Source organism: Pipistrellus hanaki, assembly GCF_964339955.1.
Source record: "Pipistrellus hanaki genome assembly, chromosome: 8".
In the NCBI taxonomy this organism is placed as follows: domain Eukaryota; kingdom Metazoa; phylum Chordata; class Mammalia; order Chiroptera; family Vespertilionidae; genus Pipistrellus; species Pipistrellus hanaki.
In genome coordinates, this window is record NC_140510.1 from 30,759,587 (window position 1) to 30,784,038 (window position 24,452).

The 24,452-nt window shown below is 39.5% G+C and overlaps 1 protein-coding gene across 19 annotated transcripts in view; it reads right to left on the reverse strand.

Moving 5' to 3' along the window:
- The window catches only part of NEB (nebulin), a 181,156-nt gene that overhangs the window by 5,630 nt on the left and 151,074 nt on the right, over positions 1-24,452 (reverse strand). For 4 of the 19 annotated variants that reach the window (XM_084892849.1, XM_084892861.1, XM_084892859.1 and 1 more), the window contains 21 exons: positions 21,030-21,140; positions 20,399-20,503; positions 19,494-19,598; positions 18,101-18,205; positions 16,424-16,534; positions 15,914-16,024; positions 15,256-15,369; positions 14,372-14,476; positions 13,540-13,644; positions 12,932-13,036; positions 11,597-11,689; positions 10,594-10,686; positions 8,715-8,807; positions 8,116-8,208; positions 7,042-7,134; positions 4,891-4,983; positions 3,789-3,881; positions 3,119-3,211; positions 1,428-1,520; positions 1,047-1,139; positions 627-719 (listed from right to left, as the gene is read on the reverse strand). In XM_084892849.1, coding sequence (XP_084748975.1) covers positions 627-719; positions 1,047-1,139; positions 1,428-1,520; positions 3,119-3,211; positions 3,789-3,881; positions 4,891-4,983; positions 7,042-7,134; positions 8,116-8,208; positions 8,715-8,807; positions 10,594-10,686; positions 11,597-11,689; positions 12,932-13,036; positions 13,540-13,644; positions 14,372-14,476; positions 15,256-15,369; positions 15,914-16,024; positions 16,424-16,534; positions 18,101-18,205; positions 19,494-19,598; positions 20,399-20,503; positions 21,030-21,140 — 2,100 coding nt within the window. The remainder of the gene's footprint in view (positions 1-626; positions 720-1,046; positions 1,140-1,427; positions 1,521-3,118; positions 3,212-3,788; positions 3,882-4,890; positions 4,984-7,041; positions 7,135-8,115; positions 8,209-8,714; positions 8,808-10,593; positions 10,687-11,596; positions 11,690-12,931; positions 13,037-13,539; positions 13,645-14,371; positions 14,477-15,255; positions 15,370-15,913; positions 16,025-16,423; positions 16,535-18,100; positions 18,206-19,493; positions 19,599-20,398; positions 20,504-21,029; positions 21,141-24,452) is intronic. The other 15 variants (XM_084892863.1, XM_084892862.1, XM_084892865.1 and 12 more) reach the window with 15 other exon arrangements.

Sequence of the window (24,452 nt, forward strand, 5' to 3'; positions counted from 1 at the left end):
TTTTGACTTTGAAAATGTAACTTTCATTTTCAAAGGAGAAGAGGCACAGTATAATTTTGAAGGGAAAAGGAAGGAAGTGTTCTCTTGAATTTGCTGGGAACTGTAGCACCAGCATGTCTGATGGTATTTGGTGCTAAATATGCTAATGGCATTTGAAAGAACTATCCTTCAAAACAAGTAATCGAGGTTGGTTTTTGTTTGTTTGTTTTTTTAGATTCATGTCAAGATTTTATCGTATAAACCCATATGCAAATACAGAAATCAAAGTCCTCCAGACAAGAAACACCCAAAACATCAAAACCAGAGAAGGCATCCATTTCAGAGTATTACCTGTTTCCTAGGGTACCTTAAAAGGAAAGGAAGGCTGGCGGGGTTAGGAAGTCAATTTGTTACAGGCGGTTACATAAAACTACCTCAGAGGAACGTAAAGGGGGCGAGAAAACTTGTTACGTCTTAGCACGACCATTTGGAATTTAAAAGCACAGTTGTGTTAATTTCAGTGTAAATTTTCAGTGGAATAAGGAAGTGCACATTTTTATGAAGTTAAAATGTTATTGTCCAAGTTGTTGCATTCCCTCCCACCCCCCACGTTTTTTTGTTGTTTTTTTTTTAATCCTAGAAAATACCGAGCTAATGTTTTCTTGGTTGCGCTTAGCTCTCTCCATCTCTGGAGTGACAGGTGTCGGAGTTGCTTTTCTCATGTTTTCTTTGTACAATACCTAGAGGGGCCAAGAGAGTATCCAGGCATCAGAGAGCAGAAAACCATTCCTGAAAGCCATCAGCTAGCTGGTGTTATGGCTCAATTATATCACACTCGATGAGAAACACCTCAGGAAGATGAAGCCATTAAAATGTTACTGAATAAAGCACAAGGTGGAGTTTGGGCTGGAGGGGTTGGTTGGTTGGTTGGTTGTTTTTAAGTAGGTAAAGAATTTTAATGGATAAACAAAAGTCTGGGGAACACAGTGAGATAAATTAGTGGTGTAACCCATCTTGGCCAGGCTTGTTAAAAAGTGTAGCAATTTCTTTTTTCCTCTCTGAAATACCGAGCTAAAGTTTTCTTGATTGCGTTTGACTCTTTCCATCTCAGGAGTGAAAGGTGTGGGGGTCGCTTTCCCCAGGTTGTCTTTGTATAGCACCTGTGAGATACAAAGTTGTACCCGAAAGTCAGGAGGAGGCAATTTTCAGGCTATTACATATAATGCAATTGGGGTGAGCAAATCCCGTGTTTAATCGATTATTATTAGTGAGGACAGCTCTCGAGAAGAAAGCTGAAAGCCAGTTAATGGCTAAGTGTAGTATGTCGTTTAGAGAAGGTTCTAGAAAACGGGCATGTGGTTTGTTTTTTAACCTGGGATGGAGTTAGGAGCAGGCCAAACCGCAGGGGTTACTTTGCAAAAGTTAAAAGCACTTTCTCAAGACAATACCGAGCTAATGTTCTCTTGATTGCGTTTGACTCTCTGCATCTCTGGAGTGACAGGGGTTGGGGTGGCTTTCCCCATATTTTCTTTGTACAAAACCTACACGAGTCCAACGGATCCAAAAAGGCAAAAAGAAGAGGAAGAAGAAGAAGAAGAAAAGAATTACAGTCACCAAAGGATTAAACAGAACAGGAAACTCAAGAGGCTCAGGGTGCCGAACCATTTGGGCAGTGAGGTTAGACAGAGAGGAATATGCTTCCAAAGGAAGTTGGCGTAGTTAACAGCAAGACACACGTTTCCAGGGTGGGACCCTGCGCTGACATCCTTGCAGCCTGCGCCCCCTTCCCCCTGCCCTGGTCCATGAACTTCCAGCACCTGCGAGGTCCCCTAAACAGCACTGAGGGGCCTGGGCTGGAATGCCAATGAGAAGGGGGAGGCTGCTCCAGATTTCATAGTGAGGAACCCCACCTTAAAATCAGATGGACACCTCAGTAAAACTGTGGGTCCTTAAACAAGCAAAAGCCATCTCCTCTCTTTCCTCCTTGCTATCATGGTGTTGTGCCTCTTGCTTCAGTTTACTACAACATCCAACTTCTCAGCAATGATGTCACTGTATGGTAAGTCAATTAAACATATGGTAACACATCATGACAAATCCTCAACCTCGACATCTCCCCTCAGTGTCATTGGGGACACGGGAGGTTTTGGAAATGCCGCGCTAGAGGAAGACTTCCATTAAGGTGGTGGTTCTCAAAGTGGGGTCAATGGGCAGCAAGGTCAGCAGCATCTGAGGACTTGCTAGAAAGGCACATTTTCTGGCCCCACACCAGAACTACAGAACGAGAAACAGTGGGGGTGGGACCCGGCAGTCCGGTTTAACAAACCCTCCAGGGGATGCTGGCACACAACTATTGTAGAAACCGGTAGACCGTGCTCATGTGGAGGCCACAGCGTTCTTCACTACGTAAGCTAGTGTCATCCCGACACAAACCCAACCCCGGTCACGTATCAACATACAGAACATTGCAGAGCACAGGCTTACAGGAAATGGCTTACTAAGTTAGCAGTTAAAGATCATGAAGAAGACAAAAAGAACTCAAATTGGTAAAACAAAAGTCAGTTCTAGTGACACTTTCCTTTTTAAGTGAATTAATAACCATTTGCCAAAACCACTACTGAATCTTCACTTGACCTTATTTCTGAAGAAGAGGATGGGGATTATTTTTCCCAAGGTCTCTTTGTCTAAATCTGACAGGGTAGATTAGAACCTCAAGTCATAGGCACAAAAACATACAACACCCCCCCCCCCTCACCACCTCCAATGTACCACAAAGAGCCCTTTCCACCAACTGTGCCGCCTCCCAAATTTCACAAATTTCACAAATACAGGAAACAAAGAGACCTTGGGGGTAGTGACTAGAGAGTAAGTTTGGGGAGAGATAAGCAAAACAATATTTTATTGAAAAATCCATTACTTCCTGATATTAGGATTTTAAATTGTGGATTAAAGCAATCTTGTTATTACAGGGTTAAAGCTAAGGTAGGCCTATAGGGAAAAGGGATAAATGTGATAAAAAAAAAATTTCACAAAATTTAAGTTGTCTTTAAAAAGGAGGATTAATACGTATTATTTTAAATCACTTTTAAGTAGTAGTAGTTTTTTGTTTTTGTTTTTTTTTCTTTTCTTGCCAAAGTACCGTGCTAATATTTTCTTGATTGTGTTTGACTCTCTCCATCTCTGGAGTGACAGGCAAAGGGGTTCCCTTGCCCATGCTTTCCTTGTATAACACCTGTGTGATGAGAAAGCATCCAGAAAACAACCATAAGTAACATTTCGTTTGTTGTGAGATTTTAAGGGTGAGTTCAGCTGCCTTGTTGCCAAGTTACACCATAGTCTAAGAAGCCAGGAGTTATACACGGACCAGATGCCACAAGCTACTTCAATGGCAGCCATTCTTGGGATCAGAAAACACTCGCTAGGACGCCAAGGACCTCAGCCGCAGTGGGTAAGGCTGTGGGAGTTATCCATGTTATTTTTTCATTTCTGTGAGCACAGTACCTCCTAAAGGACCCTAAGATTGTTAAAACTCAGTTTTGTTGTTATCGAAGCAAACGAAAAGGCAAGGTGGTTTTAAAAATACGAATATTTTAAAATACCAAGTGGCAGAGAAATCAGTATTAACTGAAAAATTAAAAATTGAGTTGATAGTAGTATAAAAATGCAAGCGTTGTATGTATGTCCTTTTGCTAAGTGAGGTATATTAGAAGCAAAGGAAGGGAAGTGGGTTTCCAAAAAGAATAAATGTTTAGTATCAATTCAATTATGAGGTTAAATGGCATCTTCTTTTCCCTTTCTGTCCAAAATACCGAGCTAATGTTTTCTTGATTTTGTTTGACTCTCTGCATCTCAGGAGTGATGGAGACGGGAATTCCTGTTCCCACGTTTTCTTTGTATAGCACCTGTATGATAGAAAGCATCCAGAACAAAGAGAGCCATCAACCACTTGGCTCCTCCGTGGAGCAGTTGGGAACAAAAGGAAGAGCAGAGTTAGAGGAAGGGAAATCCCACAAGCTTCTAGATCCAACCTGTATGAGCCTAGAGTCATCTTTAAAGCCAGGGAATGCAGGAAAGAGCAGTGAACAGTAGGAGACGGGGAAGGAAAATTTTATAATTGGCGCTGTTGGAACTAATCTCTGCAGCAATGAGCGACGGAGAGCACAGGGAATGATCAGCTCTTCTCAGCTTGTTATGAGGAGGAGGGAAATTAAAAGGGCAAGAGACAGAAAGAGAACCAAGGAAGTTATTCTTGATTTGGAAATGTTATTAACAAAACACATAAGGATATTTGGGATTTATAAACAAATATGAAGATTCGTACACACACATCTTCTTTTGTTGACTTTCAAAAGAAGTCCAAGTTTTTAATTTTTAGTTTGGGTGAACATATTGGGGGAAATTAATCCTTTGAAAGGCAAATAGAGAGTAATACCAAAATGCCAAAAAAAAAAAAAAAAAAAAAAACCCACCACACAAACAAAAACAAACACACAAACAAACAAACAAAAAAACACCTTGAAAAAGTCTGTACAAATATCAGTAGGCACAGAGGATAGAACAGGAAATGAGGCCAACTGCCTGAGAGATGCAGGATAAATGTTTGTAAGCTTCTGTTCAGATCAAATTGGCAAAGCAGGGTAAATGTGGGTGCGGAGGCATTGAGAATGTTATGCTTTTAAAAGCTGGGCTGTAATACTGAACACTTTTTTAAAAAAGTCAAATGATTATATTAATGTTTAACCAAAATGGGGAAACGAATTCATAGGAAATGGCAGCATTAAGTTGCGGACAAGACATGTCAACGTTTTTATTGGGATAAGCTGATTAGATTTTAAACTATAGCTATTAATCTTTTAAAAATGTTTTAAAAAAAATAGTTAAGGGATTTTTTTTTTTTTTCCTTTTAAATACCGAACTAAAGTTTTCTTGATTGTATTTGACTCTCTCCATCTCTGGAGTGATGGGAATCGGGATCCCCTTCCCGAGGTTCTCTTTATACAACACCTGCATGACACAAGAAAGCATCCAGAAAAACAAGAGCAGTCAGCACAGCCCTTCCCGCTCTGTCTTCCAGGGAACAGAATAGGATATTGTGACCTCAGACAAGAAAGACAACTTCAGCCTGTCTTTCCAAGCACGGATCTGGAGGACAACATGCACCATGGATCCATAGCTGCAGTGCCAGTAGTATTCGATATTCAGCATTTAGTCTAACTCATATATTCAATGTGTGTGTTCTGTATCAAGAAGTAATTAAAAAGATACAAATGCTAATTTCATAAGAGCACTAAAATGCTTAGTGTACAATAGGGAGATTATCTTTCAATTAGATTGGCAAATATTTCTTTTTCCTGTTCAGAATATCTTACAGAAGAACAGATATTCAAAACGCCAGGCCAAATCTATGCAGTATGGCGAAATTGGTTTTTGCTAAGTAACTTCAAATGATGGAGGTGGTCCAGTCTACAAGTCAAGGTTTTAATAAATACACAGCACTGTTTATTTTCCATGGTGTCATAAAGGTTCTGTGCACCACTGGACAATGTGACCTGAATGCAGCTTGTGTAATAATTAACACAAAGGGTTACTTAGAAAAGCACCTGCATAAGATCCTGTCTAGGATCATTGAAGTCATCAAAATCTTAAACAGATATAAATAATAATATACTTACTCTAATATAGAAGAAAATAATTTTGAAAAATTAATGCAAACCTTTGCAAAAGAAGGAATAAGAATAATAAACCCACAAGGAAAACAGTGATGGTAACATTCCAAAAGTAGTATTAGTTGACATTTAAAATTTATACGAAATCAAAAGATTGTTAGTGAATAGTGATTAAAAACAAACAAAACAAAAACACGTAGATACTAATAAGAGTGATCACTTTATAAGTTATATAAGTGTCTAATCACTATGTTGTATACCTGAAACTAACAGGTATACTGTATGTCAACTGTAACTGAAAAATTAACAAATATTATTAGAAAAAGACAATGGGACCAAAGAAAGTTATTGATCTAATTATGTGAAAGAATCAATCTTTGAGAAAAATATTTAAACAATTAAAAACCATTTTGGTGCTCCATTGGTATGGCTCAGTAGTTAAATGTCAATCTATGAACCAGGAGGTCACGGTTCAATTCCTAGTCAGGGCTCGATCTCCAATAGGGAGTGTTCAGAAGGCAGCCGATCAATGATTCTTTCTCATAATAGATATTTTTTTCTCTCTCCATTTCCCTTCCTCTCTGAAATCAATAAGGACATTAAAAAACCACACACAAAAAAACACATTTTGGATCAAACCTTCTCCCATCTTCCCCTCTCCCAGAAAAGTTCAGCTACATTTTCCTAATAACATTTGACTAGATCTGATTCAGATTTTAGATTTGAACCTAAGATCCTTATATAGATGTCTCACAGACCCTTTGAGGATTGTAGAAATTTTCAGCAATAATAATACAAGATAAAATAACAATAAATAAGAGCTTATGGTCTGATTTGTATATTAAAAATAAATCAGAAGGTTGGGATTTTTATTCATGGAATGGCTTGTTTAGAACAAGTATCAAGATGAGATTACTTTGGGTTCTGATACTGAGCCATTTTCTTTCTCGGACTGCTGTTTCTCCAGATAGGACCTACATTAAGGTAACTTCTATTCTAAGCGAAAGCTTTTTTTTTCTTTTCTTACATGGGGCCTCAATCCTGTGTCTTTTCTTGTGATGCCAATCCAGAAATATTGAATAAAAAGAGTTCCAAGTAAATAATAACGACAGTGTTTGGGGATTTTTTTGGACATCAATTAACTTCAAAAGTTCCAGTAGTAACATAACAGGTGAAAAGATAAGGAAAGGAACCAATTGAAAGTTTTAAGGGACTAGTGTAGAAAACATAAAACGTTAGAATCAAATGTTGGTTAAAGAAGGATTCAGTTGATGAGATTTAGGAAGAGAATTTGTTAAATAGAGAATTTTAAAAGGACTCGTAGTAAGTTTGGATTGATAGGAAGTTAATTATTATTTTTTTAAATATGGAGTTAAAGGAGCTTTCTGCCAAATACCGAGCTAAAGTTTTCTTGATTGCGTTTGACTCTCTCCATCTCAGGAGTGACAGGTATGGGGGTCCCCTTGTTCAAATTCTCTTTGTACAAAATCTGTGTGCACAAAAGCAACAATCAGATCAGCCGGGAGCCATCATTTAGGTAGACATAACCTCTAAAATAGTCTCTGAAAGTATTTTTGTTTATTTTCATAATTATGTAAAAGAGGCCTAAATAACTTTAAGAAATAGATCTATAGGCCACCTTTGGAAATTTAGTCAGACAGCACGATATCTGTCTCTAAGTGGCATTAATACAGGCAGAGCTGCCAGCGTGCAGGCAGGAGTCACTTACACAGGCCTTCTCTCAAAGACAGAGGACGAGGCCTTACCAAATAGCAGTCAAGTTCATTGAAATTAATATCTATAATGAGCTGTTGGTAACTCTAAATTAGGGAATGAGAGATGATAGATAGATAGATGATAGATTTGGAGAATAAAATAAATATTAAAAGCTAAATAAATAGTAGCTTTCAATGTTTTTGAAACTATGCCAAAGGAAAACTCAGTTATATCTTGCGTGGTATATAAAAACACCTAAATCAAGTAAACTTGTATTTCTGAGTTACTAAAAACTGCTGTGTTGCCTTTCGAATGAAAATGTTTAGGAATCACATTTTTTAAAGAAAAGCTGCAACCACAAAATATACATCAAACAGAGCCACAGTAAATACCACTAATATTCTAATTAACATTGACCTTTTATCGGGATGTTAGATTTTACTTTTGACGTGTGCCACACCAGTTAGAAACACCTATTGTTATTCAAGGAGGATCTGAGGAAGGTAACACTGAGTATTACAGAGATTTAAGGGAAGTGATCAATACTACGTTTTAGGGAAAACAGTTAAAATTTCACACCAGAACTAAAGTAAATACTACATTAGATTTAGATTTAAAAACTGAAGTCATATTTGGTATTATTTTTATATAAATTTAGTAATTTTATAGGCAGAAAAATCAGATGTTTGTAATATGTTAAAATATTATTTTAAATAAGAGTTAGGGGGTTTTATTTTTGTCCCCTAAGAAATACCGAGCTAACGTTCTCTTGATTGCGTTTGACTCTCTCCATCTCTGGAGTGATAGGTGTTGGGGTTCCTGTCCCCAAATTTTCTTTGTACAAAACCTGTGAGATACAAAAAAGTACCCAGAAGACATTCAAAGCAAGCATGAGGATTAAGGAAGGGAGAAATTTAAAACAAGAGAATGTGAGGGGGGTTATTTTAGTGAATAATATTTAGTAAGGATAGTGCTTTTACTTCACCATTTTAATGATTTCCACAATGCTAACTCTCAGAATAAAAAAAGTACAGTGGAAAGCACTGAGCTTAAGATATGAGTAGAGTGAATGAGGAATTGTTTGTTAATTTTACTTACAGTATTTCACATCTAAGTACTCACACTTGTCAGTGGTTAAAGTACCATCAGGAAGGGGAGTCGCTGTGTGTGAGTCCCGATGGTTTGGGTCGGGTAATAACACACACACACACACACACACGGGCACACACACAGACACAAATACACACAGAACCATTGTTAAGATGTTACTCTTTAAAAAAAGGATGATGGGTTATTCTGGTAAATTTTTTTTAATGGGAAATAGGGTTTCTTATTTGATATATGTATAAATACCGAGCTAAAGTTCTCTTGATTGCGTTTGACTCTCTCAATCTCTGGAGTGACAGAGGTTGGAATGCCTGTTCCCAAGTTTTCTTTGTACATAACCTGCAGGAGATAATTAGAATACCCAGAAAGGTAAAGTGACGCGGGTCGTTGGTATTACAGCTACATGTGTGCTTTTGGTGGAAACTCATAAAAACAGTCTTGCTTTCAAATATGACACCCAAGGAATAAAAGGAGAAGAAATTCCACAAGTACTTACGTTCTCTCTTCAAAAGTAGTAATTTTACTACTTTAAAAACTGAGCATTAAATGGCGCAGTTTGTATAGTCAACGCTTAAGAGATTCCTAAAGTGCACTAAATAGTAGCAATGCTTTTAGCAATGGAAAAATCTCTCCATTTGGTAACATCTTGTATTAGTACCTTTCATATAGCAGGTCCATGAAAAATCTATTTTACTTAATAAATAGGTAGCTTGGTTTAAAAATGTCTAATTGCATGATAGTGTATTCTCGCAGGGTCATTGAGAATTTTATGTTTGTTTTTCATTTTCTACTGAACACTCCTAGCTGGCCCTAGTCTGTGGGTACTTCTAATGTGAGGAGACTGAAGCAGTTTATTTTTTCAGGAAGAGCATCTTCCTGAAAAAGGTGGTTGTCGGATCACTTAAACTGGTGCTTTGCTAACAGGTAAGTCCCTATTTGTTAGAGTTTATGTCAGAGGACCAGACACAGTCAGGAAGAGTGAGGAGCTTCCGGAACCTCTAGCCACCTTTCCTCTGTATGCTAGGCATTCTCAGCCTAAAGGAATGAATGAACTCATCTTAAATGGACGGATTCTATGATGTACTAGCATCCTGTCTGCCAGCCACATGAAAAATCTAGGGGTGTGTGTCACAGATGAATTCCTAAAATCACTGACCCACTGGTGTTGATATCTTTGCTTCACTAGGAAACTTTTAGGGATCTTGAAAGTCTACCACGTTGGTACAAAATGTTGTTTCTTTACCCAGCAAGGCAGCATAACTGACCATGGGCAGCGGAACAAAATAAAACCAGAGAGACAGGAACTTGCATGAAAAGTGACCAAGAAGCTATGGGCCAGTTTTCTTGGATTACTGAAACTTCACAAAACCCCAAGTGAAACTGGAGCCACAGGAGGCCAGGGTGTAGGCAGGGCATGAGAGGGAATGACATCTCAATAACATGAACGTCACGCAGGAGAAAGATCAAGTGTCTTCTAACCTATTTGTCCTGAGCTTCCTATCAGCCACTGCAAAGGGGAAAATTGATCAGGTGCACGATTTATAGTATCTTTGATATCAAATAAATGAGGTGCTCAAGAGAAGTACACAGAGTGGCCAGATTATTATGCATTCAGAGATCATAATAATCTGGCCACTCAGTGTATATGCTTTTGGTTACTAACTTGAGGTCCTCCAATAACCATATTGGTCCTGTTGGCACATTCACTTTAAAGATTGCACATGTGACCGAAGGACTTGTATACATGCATATAAGTACAACCAATGGACACAAAACTCTGGAGAGGGAGGGTATGTATGGGGGGGGGCAAGAGTATATGTACAAAAATAATAATTTAATAAAAAAATATATTATAAAAAATAAAAAAAATAAAATAAAATCAGCATCAATAAAAAAAAAATTGCACATGTGATGATTCATCAAGAAACCAAGTCCCTCCTGCTCGTTGACCATGTGAAGATAGGGGTTTCTTATCCACTCCTCTCAGGACCAGGGAAGCGTTCACACCATCCCCAAGACATGGGAAGCCCTTGGTACGTGGAAGAAGGGGTGAGATGGAGCGAGGGAGCGGCTGGGACGGGGCTGGTGGCACAAACCCATGCGTAGCAAGCATATGGGCTACTACCGAGCTAATGTGCTTCTGCGTCTCCTTGACACGTTTCACTTCCGGCAGGTCAGGGATCGGGGTTCCTTGTCCAATTGCTTCCTTATACTTCACCTGCAGACATGAAAGGGAGGACAAGTGCGGTGTGTTTGATTAGCAGTCGCACATGTTTAAAATCACAATTAAGTAGCAGGAGTTCTCCACTTAGTTTGAATGGGGCCCATTCCGAACTGGGTCAGAGGAGAGCAAAACCAAGGACAAGGACACTTGGCCGCTCTCTTGTCTCATTAGGGGTGGGGCTCCGGGTTAAATCTTTGACTCTAACATATTTTGTTTCCTGACAAGTGACAGGGTCTCTCCTTAACCAAACTTTGGTCAGACTCCTCTTCGTCTTCGTCCTAAATAGACCTTGACTTTTGGACAATCCATCTTTGCGTTGTCCAATTTTGGCAAAAATCCTGACAGCATCATCCACCCTGGCTATCTGGTCCACCTGGCTATCTGACCAAATTCCTCGCCCCACCATCCCACAGGTGCAGCCTGATCACCCCCACCCCGCCGGCCTCCAGCAAGGGTGTGGTTAGGGGGTTTAGTTAGCCACAAGCCTCCTTACCCCAGAACCTAGGGCCCAGGTGTTTTCTCTGAGTAATTTTCCACCCAGTGATCCTCCCCTTGCCCACCCCACTGCCCAGCTATAAATTCCCACTTTTCCTTGTGGTATTTGAAATGGAGCCCAGTTCTGTGCTGAGATCTCTTTCCCCTACAGCGCAGTGGTCCTTAATAAAATGTTTTTACCATGTTACCATCCAGCCCCAGTTTGCTCTGACACAGGCCTCTCTGTCTTCCATATCTGCCCTCCGCTACCAAAAACTGCCCGGTGCTGCCCTGACTATGAGGCCACCCTAACTGATCTGAGCAACTTAAGCTCCTTCCGGTGACAAGGGTCTTGACTGCAGCTCAGACACCGTGTAAATGGTCTAACGGAGGCAGGAAATACCAAAAGCAAGTCCACCGGCGTCCTTACCGAGCTAATGTGGTCCTGTGTTTGCTTCACTCTCATCATCTCGGGTGTCTTTCCAATCGCTGTTCCTGGCGAGAGGTCCTCTTTGTATAAAACCTGGACATTCGGAATCAGGACAGTGTTACACAGAGGAGAGGGAAAGGGGGGTTACCGGAAAGGGTCTAGGGAACTTGGCTTCTGTGAAATCAAAAGCCACTGGAGGGAGTTCTTAGGCAAGTGCCCGAGTGACAGCTTCCACCTCAGCGCCAGTCACTCCCACATGCAATAATGGGCCCCTTGCCAGGTTTTGAGGTTTCTTTTAAGATGATCATTCCATATTTATACGGAATGAGGAAAGCCAGGAAATATTGGTTAAAAAAATTTGTATGAAATACAAAATTCATGAAAGAAATGTGAAGTTGGTTGGTTATTTGGGGGAGGGATAAGAAAAGAAATCACCTATGGAATACTACGCAGCTGTAAAAAGGAAGGAACTCCTACCATTCACAACAGCATGAATGAACCTGGAGAGCATTATGCTAAGTGAAATAAGCCAGTTGGAGAAAGATAAATATCACATGATCTCACTCATTTGTGGAATATAATGAACAGCAAAAACTGATGAACAAAAATAGATCTAGAGGCAGAGAACCATCGAACAGACCATCAAACCTCAGAGGCAAGGCAGGGGAGGGTGGGGGTTAGAGGGAGAGATAAACCAAAGGACTTGTATGCATGCATATAAGCCTAACCAATGAATACAGACACCAGGGGTTGAGGGTATGAGTAGGAGTTGTGGGGGCAATGGGGAATAAGGACACATATGTAATATCTTAATCAAAAAGAATAAAAGAAAAGAAAAAAGAAAGAAAGAAATCACAATGTTCAAAAGAACTCCTTCCTCCTGGACCACGACTACACAGTTACTGGGATTTAAAAAATTTCAAGAGCCCTAGCTGGTTTTGCTCAGTGGATAGAGCATCAGCCTGAAGACTGAAGGATCCCAGGTTTGATTCTAGGTTACAGGCTCAATTCTCCAGTGCGGGGTGTGTAGAAGGCAGCCAATCAATGATCCTAATAGATGTTTCTGTCTTTCTCCCTCTCTCCCTTTCTCTCTGAAATCAATAAAAATATATTTTTAAAAATTTAAAGAAAGAAAGGTTACTGTGTTAGCAGTTTGCATAAATTGTTATGCAAATGGTATGTGGAATGATGGTTTTACAGCAAAGTATGGAGAATGTTAACAAATAACTGCTGGTATTAACTGGGGAGGTTAGATGTTAATTGTCAAGCTAGTATATTTTCAGAGTTTGAGATTATCAGATTAGAAATTTAATGAAAAATAAAGAGCAAATATACCGAGCTGAAATTCTTTTGATTTTCTTTCACACGCAGTATTTCTGGGGTGTCTTGAACAACTGTAATTTTTCCCTTGCTGTTTTTAAGGTCACACTGGTATTGGAGCTATGAAGAAAGAGTAAACATTTTGTTAAGATTTCAGCATTGTTTCATATATCTTTAATTGTCCTATTGAATATTATGTGAAGGAAGTGAAAATCCTGTGTTTAAAGAAATGTCTATGCCACAATAATCACCATCTGATAGCCAAAGGGAAATTCTTTAATACAAATTTATGGAGAGGTTAATTTTTAAAAACCTTAAGACTTGTAACATGTTAAATTAGGGTGTATTTTTTTAAATGTACACCTTACCCAGAATTAACTGTGGAAAAAACAGATGTTGACACTCATACAAATGATGATAGTTCATATTCAGTGACAGGAGATCACTAACAAAGTGACAGATGGGTCTGTCATGCTTTGATGGGGCGTGAAGCAGAGGTGAGTGGAGAAGAGAGGGTGGGAGCTGTGGGGCTGCAGGGGCGATGCCCACTGTGTGTGCCCAGGGGCAGCCTCCTGGCCCTGCCTCCACCAGTGGGCTGTGTTGTAGATCCAAGAAAAACTTACCATGCTGAAGTTCTTTTGGTTCTCCCGAACTCTCTGCATCTCCGGGGTGTCCAAAACCGTTTCATAAGAGGACATGCTCTTCTCTGCATCTTCCTTGTACTTTTTCTGGGAATAGATTTAAAAAATCAGGATGGGGAACACCACAGGGAGATGGTCTAGTGAGACCTAAAATAGCCCGTTCTGCTACGCAGATGGGGAGTCCTTCGAGTTTTCCTGAGAGTTCAAGGAGGTTAGGGAGTTACAGAGCAGAGCTCCCTCAGTGAGTAGCATGGGCCTTTTCTTCCCTGGAAGACCCAGCCCAGGTATTAAGCAGGCCCCACCGACGGGCAGAGCTAGCAGAGAAAGGCACTTTTTGGCTGGCCCATAGGAAGGAGGTGACCTTGTGCCTGGGTCCTGGCGGGAGATGGGGATGCCTACAGTGACCTGGATTGTCTCATTTAATTTGTTGTAATTATGATGCAAAAATCTAAACTTTGATTCAAACCGCATCATAGATAAATCCCATCTCTTTTATTGGGCAAGATTGTGATTTGAAAGGACTTCCTTAAGAATAAATGCAGCCGAAACCGGTTTGGCTCAGTGGATAGAGCATTGGCTTGTGGACTGAAAGGTCCCAGGTTCGATTCCGGTCAAGGGCATGTACATGGGTTGCAGGCACATCCCCAGTAGGGGGTGTGCAGGAGGCATCTGAGTCGATGTTTCTCTCTCATCTATTCCTCTCTCTTCCTCTCTGTGAAAAATCAATAAAATATTTTAAAGAAAAAGAATAAATGCAAAGATTTTGTATTTCATGATTGGGGTCAATCAGTGATATCCTGATGAATGTCCTTACCTGGCTAGAAAGGTTTTTGACTTGTTGGGCATGAATGATCTCAGGTGTATCAACCACAGAAGTGAAATTGGCTTTTTCCATTTCTGCTGAATGCTTGTACTTAATCTGCAAAAGAATACCCAATAATTGAGTAAATGTTTACAATGTGCACAACACTTGTTGGTTTAATTTGATTAAGAGGTGATCAATATTTCTTTCCCCCAAAATTCATTTATTTGACAATCAACAAACATTTTCCCTATTATGTTTACAGCTTTATACTGAAGAGTGAAATTCAGAAAGAATGAGATCTAGCTGTTGAGAGACTCTCTAGTTGGGCATGGGAAACAGAAGTGGGGGAACGAAGAGGGGGAGGAGAGGAGTAACGGGAAATGAGGGAGATAATCAGCAGACAGTAAGGCATGGATTGTTTATAAACACAAGTAAGCAAAAGACCCAAACCATCACTGTGAGACACTGTGGGATGCCTAAAAACTGTGTTTTAAATTTAGGCCTTGAAAGGAGGGAAAGAAAGGACTCCCAAAATATTCTAAACAAGGAATTCCTGATGCCAATAGAGGAATGTAATGCCTAAGAAACAAGGCCAGGATGACAGAGTCTACACCATTTCCAAGCAGCTATTTGGTTCCCCAATCTCCGCCCTTTGCTCTGAACGTCTCCTGTGCCTTTCTTCCATCAGAAAGGCAGATGGAAGTAGGCTTAGCAAAGGGTCCTTGATTCTTTTATAGATGGATTCATCAGGCAGATATTTAAGAATGACACTATATGCATTTCCCGGTCATTGACCAACAAGTTAGAAAATAGAAGGACAATCTGTGTCCTTATAATCACAGTCACATTTTATTTTTATTTTTTTAAGAATGACATGCAACAGGGACACTGACCTGACTGGCAATATCAGTAGCGTTCTTGGCCCTCATGAAGTCAGGAGTTTCATTGGCCATGGCATTCAGGCCTTTTCCTTTGACTCCCATCTCCAGGTCTCTCTTATATTCTTTCTATAATACCATTATAAAAAAAAGTTTCCTTACTCCCATGATTAAATAAAAATGTGCAGACTGAATATAAACCCACATAACATGCGACCTTAGTTGCTAGTGTTCATCCTTCCCTATGGTAGGATGCAGTGGTGACCACCAAAATTCACCTTAAGGCCTCTTTTTGAACACTTCAGCATCCTTAATTTAGAAAATTAATTATAAAGCAAATTTTAAATCTGGTTTGGTAACAATTAGAACTAAACTTAGAGCACACCACTCCCATTTAGTGTTTTTATTTAAATGAGCACACCAAATGAATCAAGGTTAATAATATTAGATAAATAATAGGTTATGATAGCAATAGCTGCTACAGACAGATTGTTATGATATCAACTCATTAGAAACTAAGATATATTTTTATTTAATGGTAATAATCATGTTGGACCTGGAATCTGAAATTCAAAAACTCTCTTTTCATCTCTTTGGATTTGTGTGTGTGTGTATCTTGGCTCGGAAGAAGATGCTCTGTGATTTATGTGCATGCAGTTGGCTGGGGACCCACCTCATTGAGGATCTGAGTGGCGTTCTTTGCTCTTAGCATGTCGGGAGTATCTTCCATTTCATGAAGACCCTTCCCACGGATGCTTTCCTCTAGGTCTCTCCTGTACTCTTTCTATATCACAAAATAAAAGCAGCAACGATGAGCAGAAGGCCTGGATTGCTCTTCTCAGGTAAAGAGTTAAAATCCCCAAAGATAAAAAGCCCTTTCAATTTTAAATAGTTGCAATTTAGTAAATAAAGATATCAATAAAAGCAGGGTATAAGCTTTACCAGTCAATATGAAATATTCAGTAAAAACTAAAAATTAATAGAATGGTAAGGTAAGCACATTTTATTAGATACTCAATTGAAATATCAGAAGAATGAACATGGGTCATAAATAAGATGATCAAATGTGAACCCAACTTAGAACCCACAGTTAGGTGGTGGTTAAAATGGTAGAAGATAGTGAAAGTGACATTAGTGCAGTTATTTAGATCAAGAGGGAAAGAAAAAACCAACTGGGCACTACCTCACTGATTATTTTGGTTGCATATTTGGCATGTAATGAAGCTGGCGTGACCTCCAGGCCAGTCAGGTTTCTGCCTTTAATGGACTCATCATATTCTTTCCTATATTCTTTCTAATGTGAGTAGGAAAAAAAGACAAGTTAAGAAAAAAAAAGTTACTATTATTTACTAGAGGCCTGTGCATGAGTACTCAGGGTGGGGAGTCCCTCAGCCCAGACTGCACCCTCTTGCAGTCCAGGAGCCCCCAGGGGATGTCCAACTGATGGCTTAGGCGCACTGCCCATGGGGAGCTGGTCTAAGCTGCCGTTTGGCCTTCCTCTGTCGGAGGTGACCGGTGGGCCAATCAGGGGATGGCACCAGCCAGTGAGTGGCCAGCCCTGCTGCCCTCCATCCCCCATCACCCCTCCACCGCCACTGGTCACCGCCACCCTCCCTCCCCCGTTGCCGTCACCTCCCTCTGCCTGATGGCATGCCTGGCACTATCTGCTCACTGGCCCCGCCCCCCTAACCCATCATTCGCTGTTTGGTCTACTTGCATATTATGCTTTTATTATATAGGATGTCTCAATCTTAAGAAGATATTACATTTTCTCTCAATGTTGGCCTCTTAACTTGGTCGTAGTTCTGCTGATGGTCACATACTTGAAATATGTCTGATTTTTCTGGAAATATTTTATCCAGAGCAAATGGCCTCAGGGAAATGTGATTGGGGCTGACCCTCCATGAGAACAGAGGGAAGGACCCAGGAATCCACTGTCATCTCTCCTAATGACATTTTTCTTAAGGCAACAAAATATTTTACTTCTGAATTAGAGGTAAGTGACTCAAGGGGAAAAAAATAAAACAACCCAGAGGAAGGAGAGCCTGAGGTCACCAGATACAAACTTGACCCTTTTCATAATCATGATCTATTATTTTTAATCACTAAATAGGTTATGTGGACAAAATTATTTTTAGATGCCTCTGCTAACATTTCTAAATAGGAATTATGGCACCTGACTTTTGATGTTTTGATACAACACCTTGATCACTAATCTCCTATTGTTTGGCTTGGGGCTACCTATCAAGAGAAGAGCAATCCCGCCCTAGCCGGTTGCTCAGTGGGTAGTGCATCAGCCTGTGGACTGAAGGGTCCTGGGTTTGATTCCGGTCAAGGGTACATGCCCAGTTGCAGGCTTGATTCCCAGTAGGGGGCATGCAGGAGGCAGCCAGTCAATGATTCTCTCTCATCATTGATGTTTCTATCTCTCTCTTCCTCTCCCTTCCTCTCTGAAATCAATAAGAACATATAAAAAATAAATTAATTTGAGAGAGAGAGAGAGAGAGAGAGAGAGAGAGAGAGAGAGAGAGAGAGAGAGGAGCAAAGCTGATGGTAAGTCTATGCAGAGGGAATGTTTCATTCATGAAAAAATAATTATATTCAATATAATTTCAGCATTAGGAATAATTTACTATGTTCTCTTTCTATGAAAATGATAGTTAAAATAAACCTATGTGGTAAATTTTACTCTTCAGAACATTTTTGAAAACTGAACCACAGGATTTTAGTGGTCATATGGTAAAACATCCCATCATCTACTACTGTTGGATAATAGAAAGCTGGACACATTTGTGGGCAAAGCATGTTTTCATCAGGTGGAAGGTGTTTCTGTTGTATGTTGTGTTTGTGAAGGACTTACCCCGCTCTGCATCTGCTGAGACTCCTTGGCGGTGATGTACGTTGGTGTTTCAAAGTCCAACATGGGCTTTCCTCGTTCCTTTTCATACTTTTCTTTGTATTTCACCTAGTGATGAAAAGCCTTATTAGATATCCTTCTTCGGGTCAATTTGTAGACAGATACCAGCTTAAGGACAGTATTTTTCAATTGACACATTATGTCCAATTGGGTGGCATCTCTGCCATTCAAGACAGACCTAGAACTTTTTTGTTGCCCACGGGGAAAAACACCATTTCTGTCTACAAGGCATAATTAGGATGTGGGTTCAACTCATAGAGACAAGAGAATCACTGCAGAAGGATCAGCAGAGTGAAAGGCTGAGGCAAAGAGACGCCCGGGGAAGATCACCCATAGGTAAGGTTGGCCAAGATTTGATATGTACAGATGTGAACATTTTAACCCTGGCATTAGTCAATACTTCTGATTTTTAAAAATCTCCAGTTTTTCTTTCATTAAGACTTGTTATCAGACAACTGAGGTCTTGATTTGATGGATAATGCATGCAACTTCATAGGTTAATAACTCTTTCTAGGTCATAACAGTAAACCTATTTAATGCAACCAACGTAAATTGGTATAAAAATAAAAACTAGTTTACATGTGACTGACTTACTGAAAAACCTGACATTCTCTAAAAACCCCCAAAACTATTTTACAAACACAGTCCCTCATGGGATGAAAGTCAGAGGCCCTTGCTCATGCAGTGTCTTTAGCGGCAGGCAATGCTCAATATCACTGTTTTTATTGTAACAACATATCGTCAAGGCCTGGGGGCTAGCACTACTTTATAGATAAAATGGGGGTATTTCTAGTAATTTAGCCCTTGTGGTTAATGCCCAACCAGGGACCTTAATAATGCCAAATCTGTAATAAAGGAGGACATGCGACAGCAACCTCCTTCTCTCAATTCTTTCTTTCATTATTTGCAAATTTTGCAATTTCTAATATACCCAAAGACTACTTCATTGGTAGGTCTGATCAGATCACTTATCTGCTTAAAATCTTCTCAAGCCTCCCTATCATCCATTGTTTCTTAACGTGCAGTGCAGGCTCATGGGGCCTATCGGGGTCATTGTAAGGGCTTTGTTCCCCTTTGTCACATAACCTTATGCTTCCAGTCCCCGTCAGCAACCTGCCTCCCACACATTGCACTGTTTCTCCAGTACATGTTGATGCTGTTATCGTTGATAACATAAATATTTGTTTCAAAAAATTCAAAGCCCCTGTATCTATGGACATCTTCTCAAGCGGTAGTTACCAGAACTGTCACTGCTACCCTGGGGGCGGGACCCACACAAGCTTTGGAGCCTGTGGACGATGAGCATCAGGGGAAAGGTCAGTCTCGATCAACTCACAATGCTCTGCAGTTCCGTGGCCTCTTTTAGGTGCAGCTGCTCCAGGTTGTCGGGGATGGTGTGGTAGTGGCCCTTGCTCTTCTCATACTTCTTCTTGTACTGGTACTGAGGGGGAGGAGGCAAAAAGGGCGTGTGGATGTTAAAGCCACGTGGCGTCCCTATGTCTCCTCTTTCAATTAGACGTGTACACAGCAGCAGGAGCAAGGCCACATTAAAATGAGCACATGCTGCTGAAACCGGTTTGGCTCAGTGGATGGAGCGTCGGCCTGTGGACTGAAAGGTCCCGGGCTCGATTCCGGTCAAGGGCATGTACATTGGTTGCGAGCACATCCCCGGTTGGGGGTGGGCAAGAAGCAGCTGGTCGATGTTTCTCTCTCATCGACGTTTTTAACTATCTATCCCCCTCAATTCCTCTCTGTGTAAAATCAATAATATATATATATATATATATATATATATATATATATATATATATATAATAAAATGAGCACATGCTAACTAGGGGGGTAAGAAAAGGCTTTCAAGGCTGGAGATCCACAGTCAGCTTTGCCAGTTCATACAGGTTGTACACACTTAGGGCATAAGGCATGTTCAAAGTGGGGTTTCAGAATGAAAAGTGAAAGGGGTCCTTTAAAGGAGGAAAGAGATCGGTTAATTGAAAAAAAAAAAAGTTGAAATATTCTAAAAATAAAAGCATTTTGTTATATTCTGGGAGGTGTTATAGTCAGCGGGGAGGTGGTAGGTTACTACTGTAATTTAGAAGAACGTATTCAAAACAAGAGAGGAGCTTTTGAATCAACCTAGTGGGTCAGTAGCAGAGAAGTTAGATGCCTGGGAGCTCAGAGGAGGAATTTAGCTGCAATTGGCTGAAACATGCTGATTCTGGAGCAAAGGACCGAGCTTACAGAACTGGCGAGTTGGCTGGTATTCAACACATGGTTCATTATCAGAGATTCCTTCATGTCAGTCACAGGTTTGTGAAGTTTCTTGAGGTCAGCCTTGTATTTAACCTGCATGTTAAGAGGGGAAAAGGATATTACGTAAATAGGGGATAGTAAACAGTAAGAGTGGAAGCCATAATAAGACTCATCCGGAAACAAATGCTGGAGATGGTGATGAAAAACAGTGTCTTAGTCATGTAGCCAAAAGGTGGAATCAACATAATTCATCAACAGATAAATGAATACACAGAATGTTTATACAATCAATGGAATATTATTTAGCCATAAAAAGGAATGAAATTCTGGATACACATTACAACATGGATGAACCTTGAAAACATTATGTGGGTGAAATCAGCCAGACAAAAGAGACAAATATTGAATAATTCCATTTATATGAAATCTCTAGTAAGCAAATTTATTGGAATGAAAAGTAGTTTAGAGATTACCAGTGGGGGGAATGGAGAGTGTTTTGCTTAATATTTTGGAAATTATTGTGGTAGCTGGATAAAATTGTGATGCAATTAAAGTCTGGAAAAATAGTTGAATGACCAATTTCATGTTATATATTTTACCACAATTAAAAAAAACATACCTCACTTGCGAGATTGTTAGCATCTTTCATGACTTTGTAGAGCTGGCTGTCTTTTGGGTTGTATTTTGGTGTCTTGCCCTTCTCTTTGTCAAAATTTTCTCGGTATTTAACCTAACAGCAAATGCAAAAATCCAAATTATTCCTGAACATAAGTTAACTTGAAGACTGAGAATTGGAAAAGAATATAAATGAAAAAAAATGTTATACATAAAGTGATCATATAATTTATTATCCAAACTAGGACTCTTTTAACAGTGAAAGGGGCACAATGGTAATTAGGTTGGAACAACAGCCAATCAAGAATAAGATCCAGTAGGATTGTATTTTCCATCTTTCATCACTCTGGCTAATCATTTCCAGATTAGCCTGAGAGATGAAAGGTGATCACCTCCTTTTAATGCAAAACAAAAACAAATGGGAAATGCATTAGGCTAAGTTAAGAGGTGTGATCAAATGTATTTGATTTAAAGCACCTTGGCCCTCCAAACTAGACGAGCTGAAAGGTCTGTTTCAAGGAGCTCCAAGAGGGATTGTCAATGATCAGAAGGGTGAGATGTCAGGCATCTGTTTAATTAGGAGAATTTATTGTTATTTTAAAATAGTACTTGACTATATCATCTTAATTTTTTTTAAACTTGGCAAAAAAAAAATGGCATAACTTTTGAATAAGAAGAACAAAGTTTAGGAATTAATGGCTTCTACATCATTTCAGACTAGAAGAAAGAAGTGAGCTACTTTAGAATAATGAGAGAATAGGATTAAATATATTTTAGGTTCATAACAACTAAGACTATGCAAAGAACTCAAGTAGTTCAATTTTAAAAAATAAGCATAATGCCTGGCACTAATAGTTGCTCAATAAATGTGAGTTGATGGATGAAAGGAAGAAACATTCATTATGCCTCGGTAAAATAGCTAAAGAAGATGTTTCATTTATAAGAAAAATCATCAGGATAAACTGAAACAGGAGCATTTCCTTACTGAAAGAGAGACTAATGCCTTTGTCGATTAAGTTCCCTAGTTGTTCACTCTAAGAATGAAAAATGAGCTATCTCTAGATGCTGGCCAGCTAAAAGGGCAATATTTGACTCTCTGGGAAATCTAGGATTTCTGTTATTGGTAAGATGAAAGACTCACCCATTCGTTTAGCACCCCAGGACCCGCTCACCCCGATATTTTACCCTATAGACATTTAAACGCAGCACCCCTCATGCTTCATCATGTTACTTCACTTCCCCACCACTTTACGTATTCAGCAGGACAGACACAAATGAGACCACTCAAATGCTAAGAACAATGACATCTGCCACCCCAGAGGAAATGCATCCACAAAGCTGACACTCACTTCTTTTGAAGAAACCTTCGGTGAAAATGCATAGGGAAAAACAAGCATGCAAAACAGTACCACGTGATGCAGGCACATGGAAACAGATACATAAAGGAAGAGGAGGAACACAACAGAAAAGAAAAAGGAAATGTAAATAACTGGCTCCTCTCAAAAAAAAAAAAAAATCCATTCTCAAAATAAAGAAACGAGAGGCCTGCTAAGGAAAGTCAGAGGCCATGAGGAAACTTCTTGTAAGAGACATGGACACCCGTAAGGCTGGGGCGATCCCACGAGCTGTGAAATATAGAAAGGCAAAGGAAACCGGATGTCCACAGTCAGACTGAGGAAGAAGAATTGCAAAGGCCCAGATTCTCGGATGAAAATAAAATCTGCTACTGTTAAAAGTATGTTAGATTCCTCTTTCTATCTTTTAGGAAATAATTTGTTTCTAGAGAAATATTTCCTTAACGAGCAGCAAATCCACTGGTCTTGCTTCCGTATCTTTTTCTTCTGTTAATTTCAAGTAAACTTAAATTTTCAACTTTTTAATAAAAAACAAAAAAATCTATGCCTCTGTTTCCTACAGAAAGACTCCTAAGCAAATGTAACCTAGAAAACGATTATTATGAATCTGAGTTCAGCACAAAATGAACTTCCTTTTTGACTGGATCTCCTTAAGAATTACTTACTACATTTTGAAAGATATGGACACACATCAGAATCAGGACTCCAGGAATTCTGGAAATAGGCAGTAAGTAAATTCCTGGCATTGGACTGGGAATGAGAACAGTCAAACTACATACATGCGTGTTATGGAATGGTAAAGTCTTCTTTTTCTTGTTAATCATAGAACCTGAGAGGCAACCATGCAATGCCATGTATTGGCAAATGCCACACCAGCATTTATAATCCCATCAGGCTCAGGTATTGGCTTATATGGATGTGGTATAGGAAATATTTTCAAATGAATTATTCTTCCAAAATTTAATTTAATTAAAGGTCTGAGATTCGACGGTTGAGCTCCTTATCAAGGAATTGGTACTTGTAAAGACTGAAGAACAGACCCAAGAATTAGAAAACTTCTTGCTATTAAGACTGTAAAATAGAGGGTGAAAGAACTATGAGTTCACAGTATTGCCCGAGTGGAGAGACTATATTAAGTGCCAGTCTCAAAGGTATTAAACATCAACAATGGCCATCAGCAGAGGTTTTCTTTGTGTGGTTGAAGATGAGATTCTTCATTTGTTTCCATTTCATCTTTTAATTTTCTCTTTGTCAGCTACCCAAAATATACTGGGAGTCCGAGTCTAGTCTATCTTCCTACTCCAAGTGGTATGTTCCAGAGAGCAAGTTTCATGCATGAGAAGATGGGTGTGTGCAAAAGTCTATTCTTTAACAAATTTCCATAGCATTCTACACATGCCGACACAAAAATCAACAGAAAAGAGTGCAACTTGGTCAGTCAGTCCCCTGACCAAGGCTAGGAAAGTTGACAAGAAAAAGAGGAAGACAGAGATCTCGACTTGCTGATGCCAGTCTTACATCACTCATGAGTGCATTAACTTTCTTAAGATGCCTCATCATAGGGGTGTCATAAGATGCGGCGCCGTGTCCTCTCCTTTGGCCTTTGAGGTAGTCTGCCTAGAGTGCCAGCAAGACAGCAAAGTCAGAATGGGGAGGGCCCACAAAGAGGTGGGCCAGGCAGTCACACCATGAAGCTGTAAATGCAGAGGCAAGCCTTTCACAGAAAGTAAACACAGGAAGGTGAACTCATAAAAGGTTCTGGTTGGGTCTCATTCTCCATATCAGAGCATTCACTTAGAATTAGGAATATGAGCCTCTTGATTTTTAAATACAGCAAAGTCTTTAAAATGTCAACATGCAAAGTCATTTCTTTGTTTTTAACTTGATAATGGTATGACCTTGGGAATTTAAAAACATATTAAAAAATTTTGCATTAGAAATTTCTTGATACATTTCATTATTCTTAGAGATTACACTGTTTTTTTGTGTGGTGATTTCATATTTTGGTATCAAATGCTTATACAATTCCATTAATTTATAATAAAACATTGCATAGGAGTATTACATTAAAA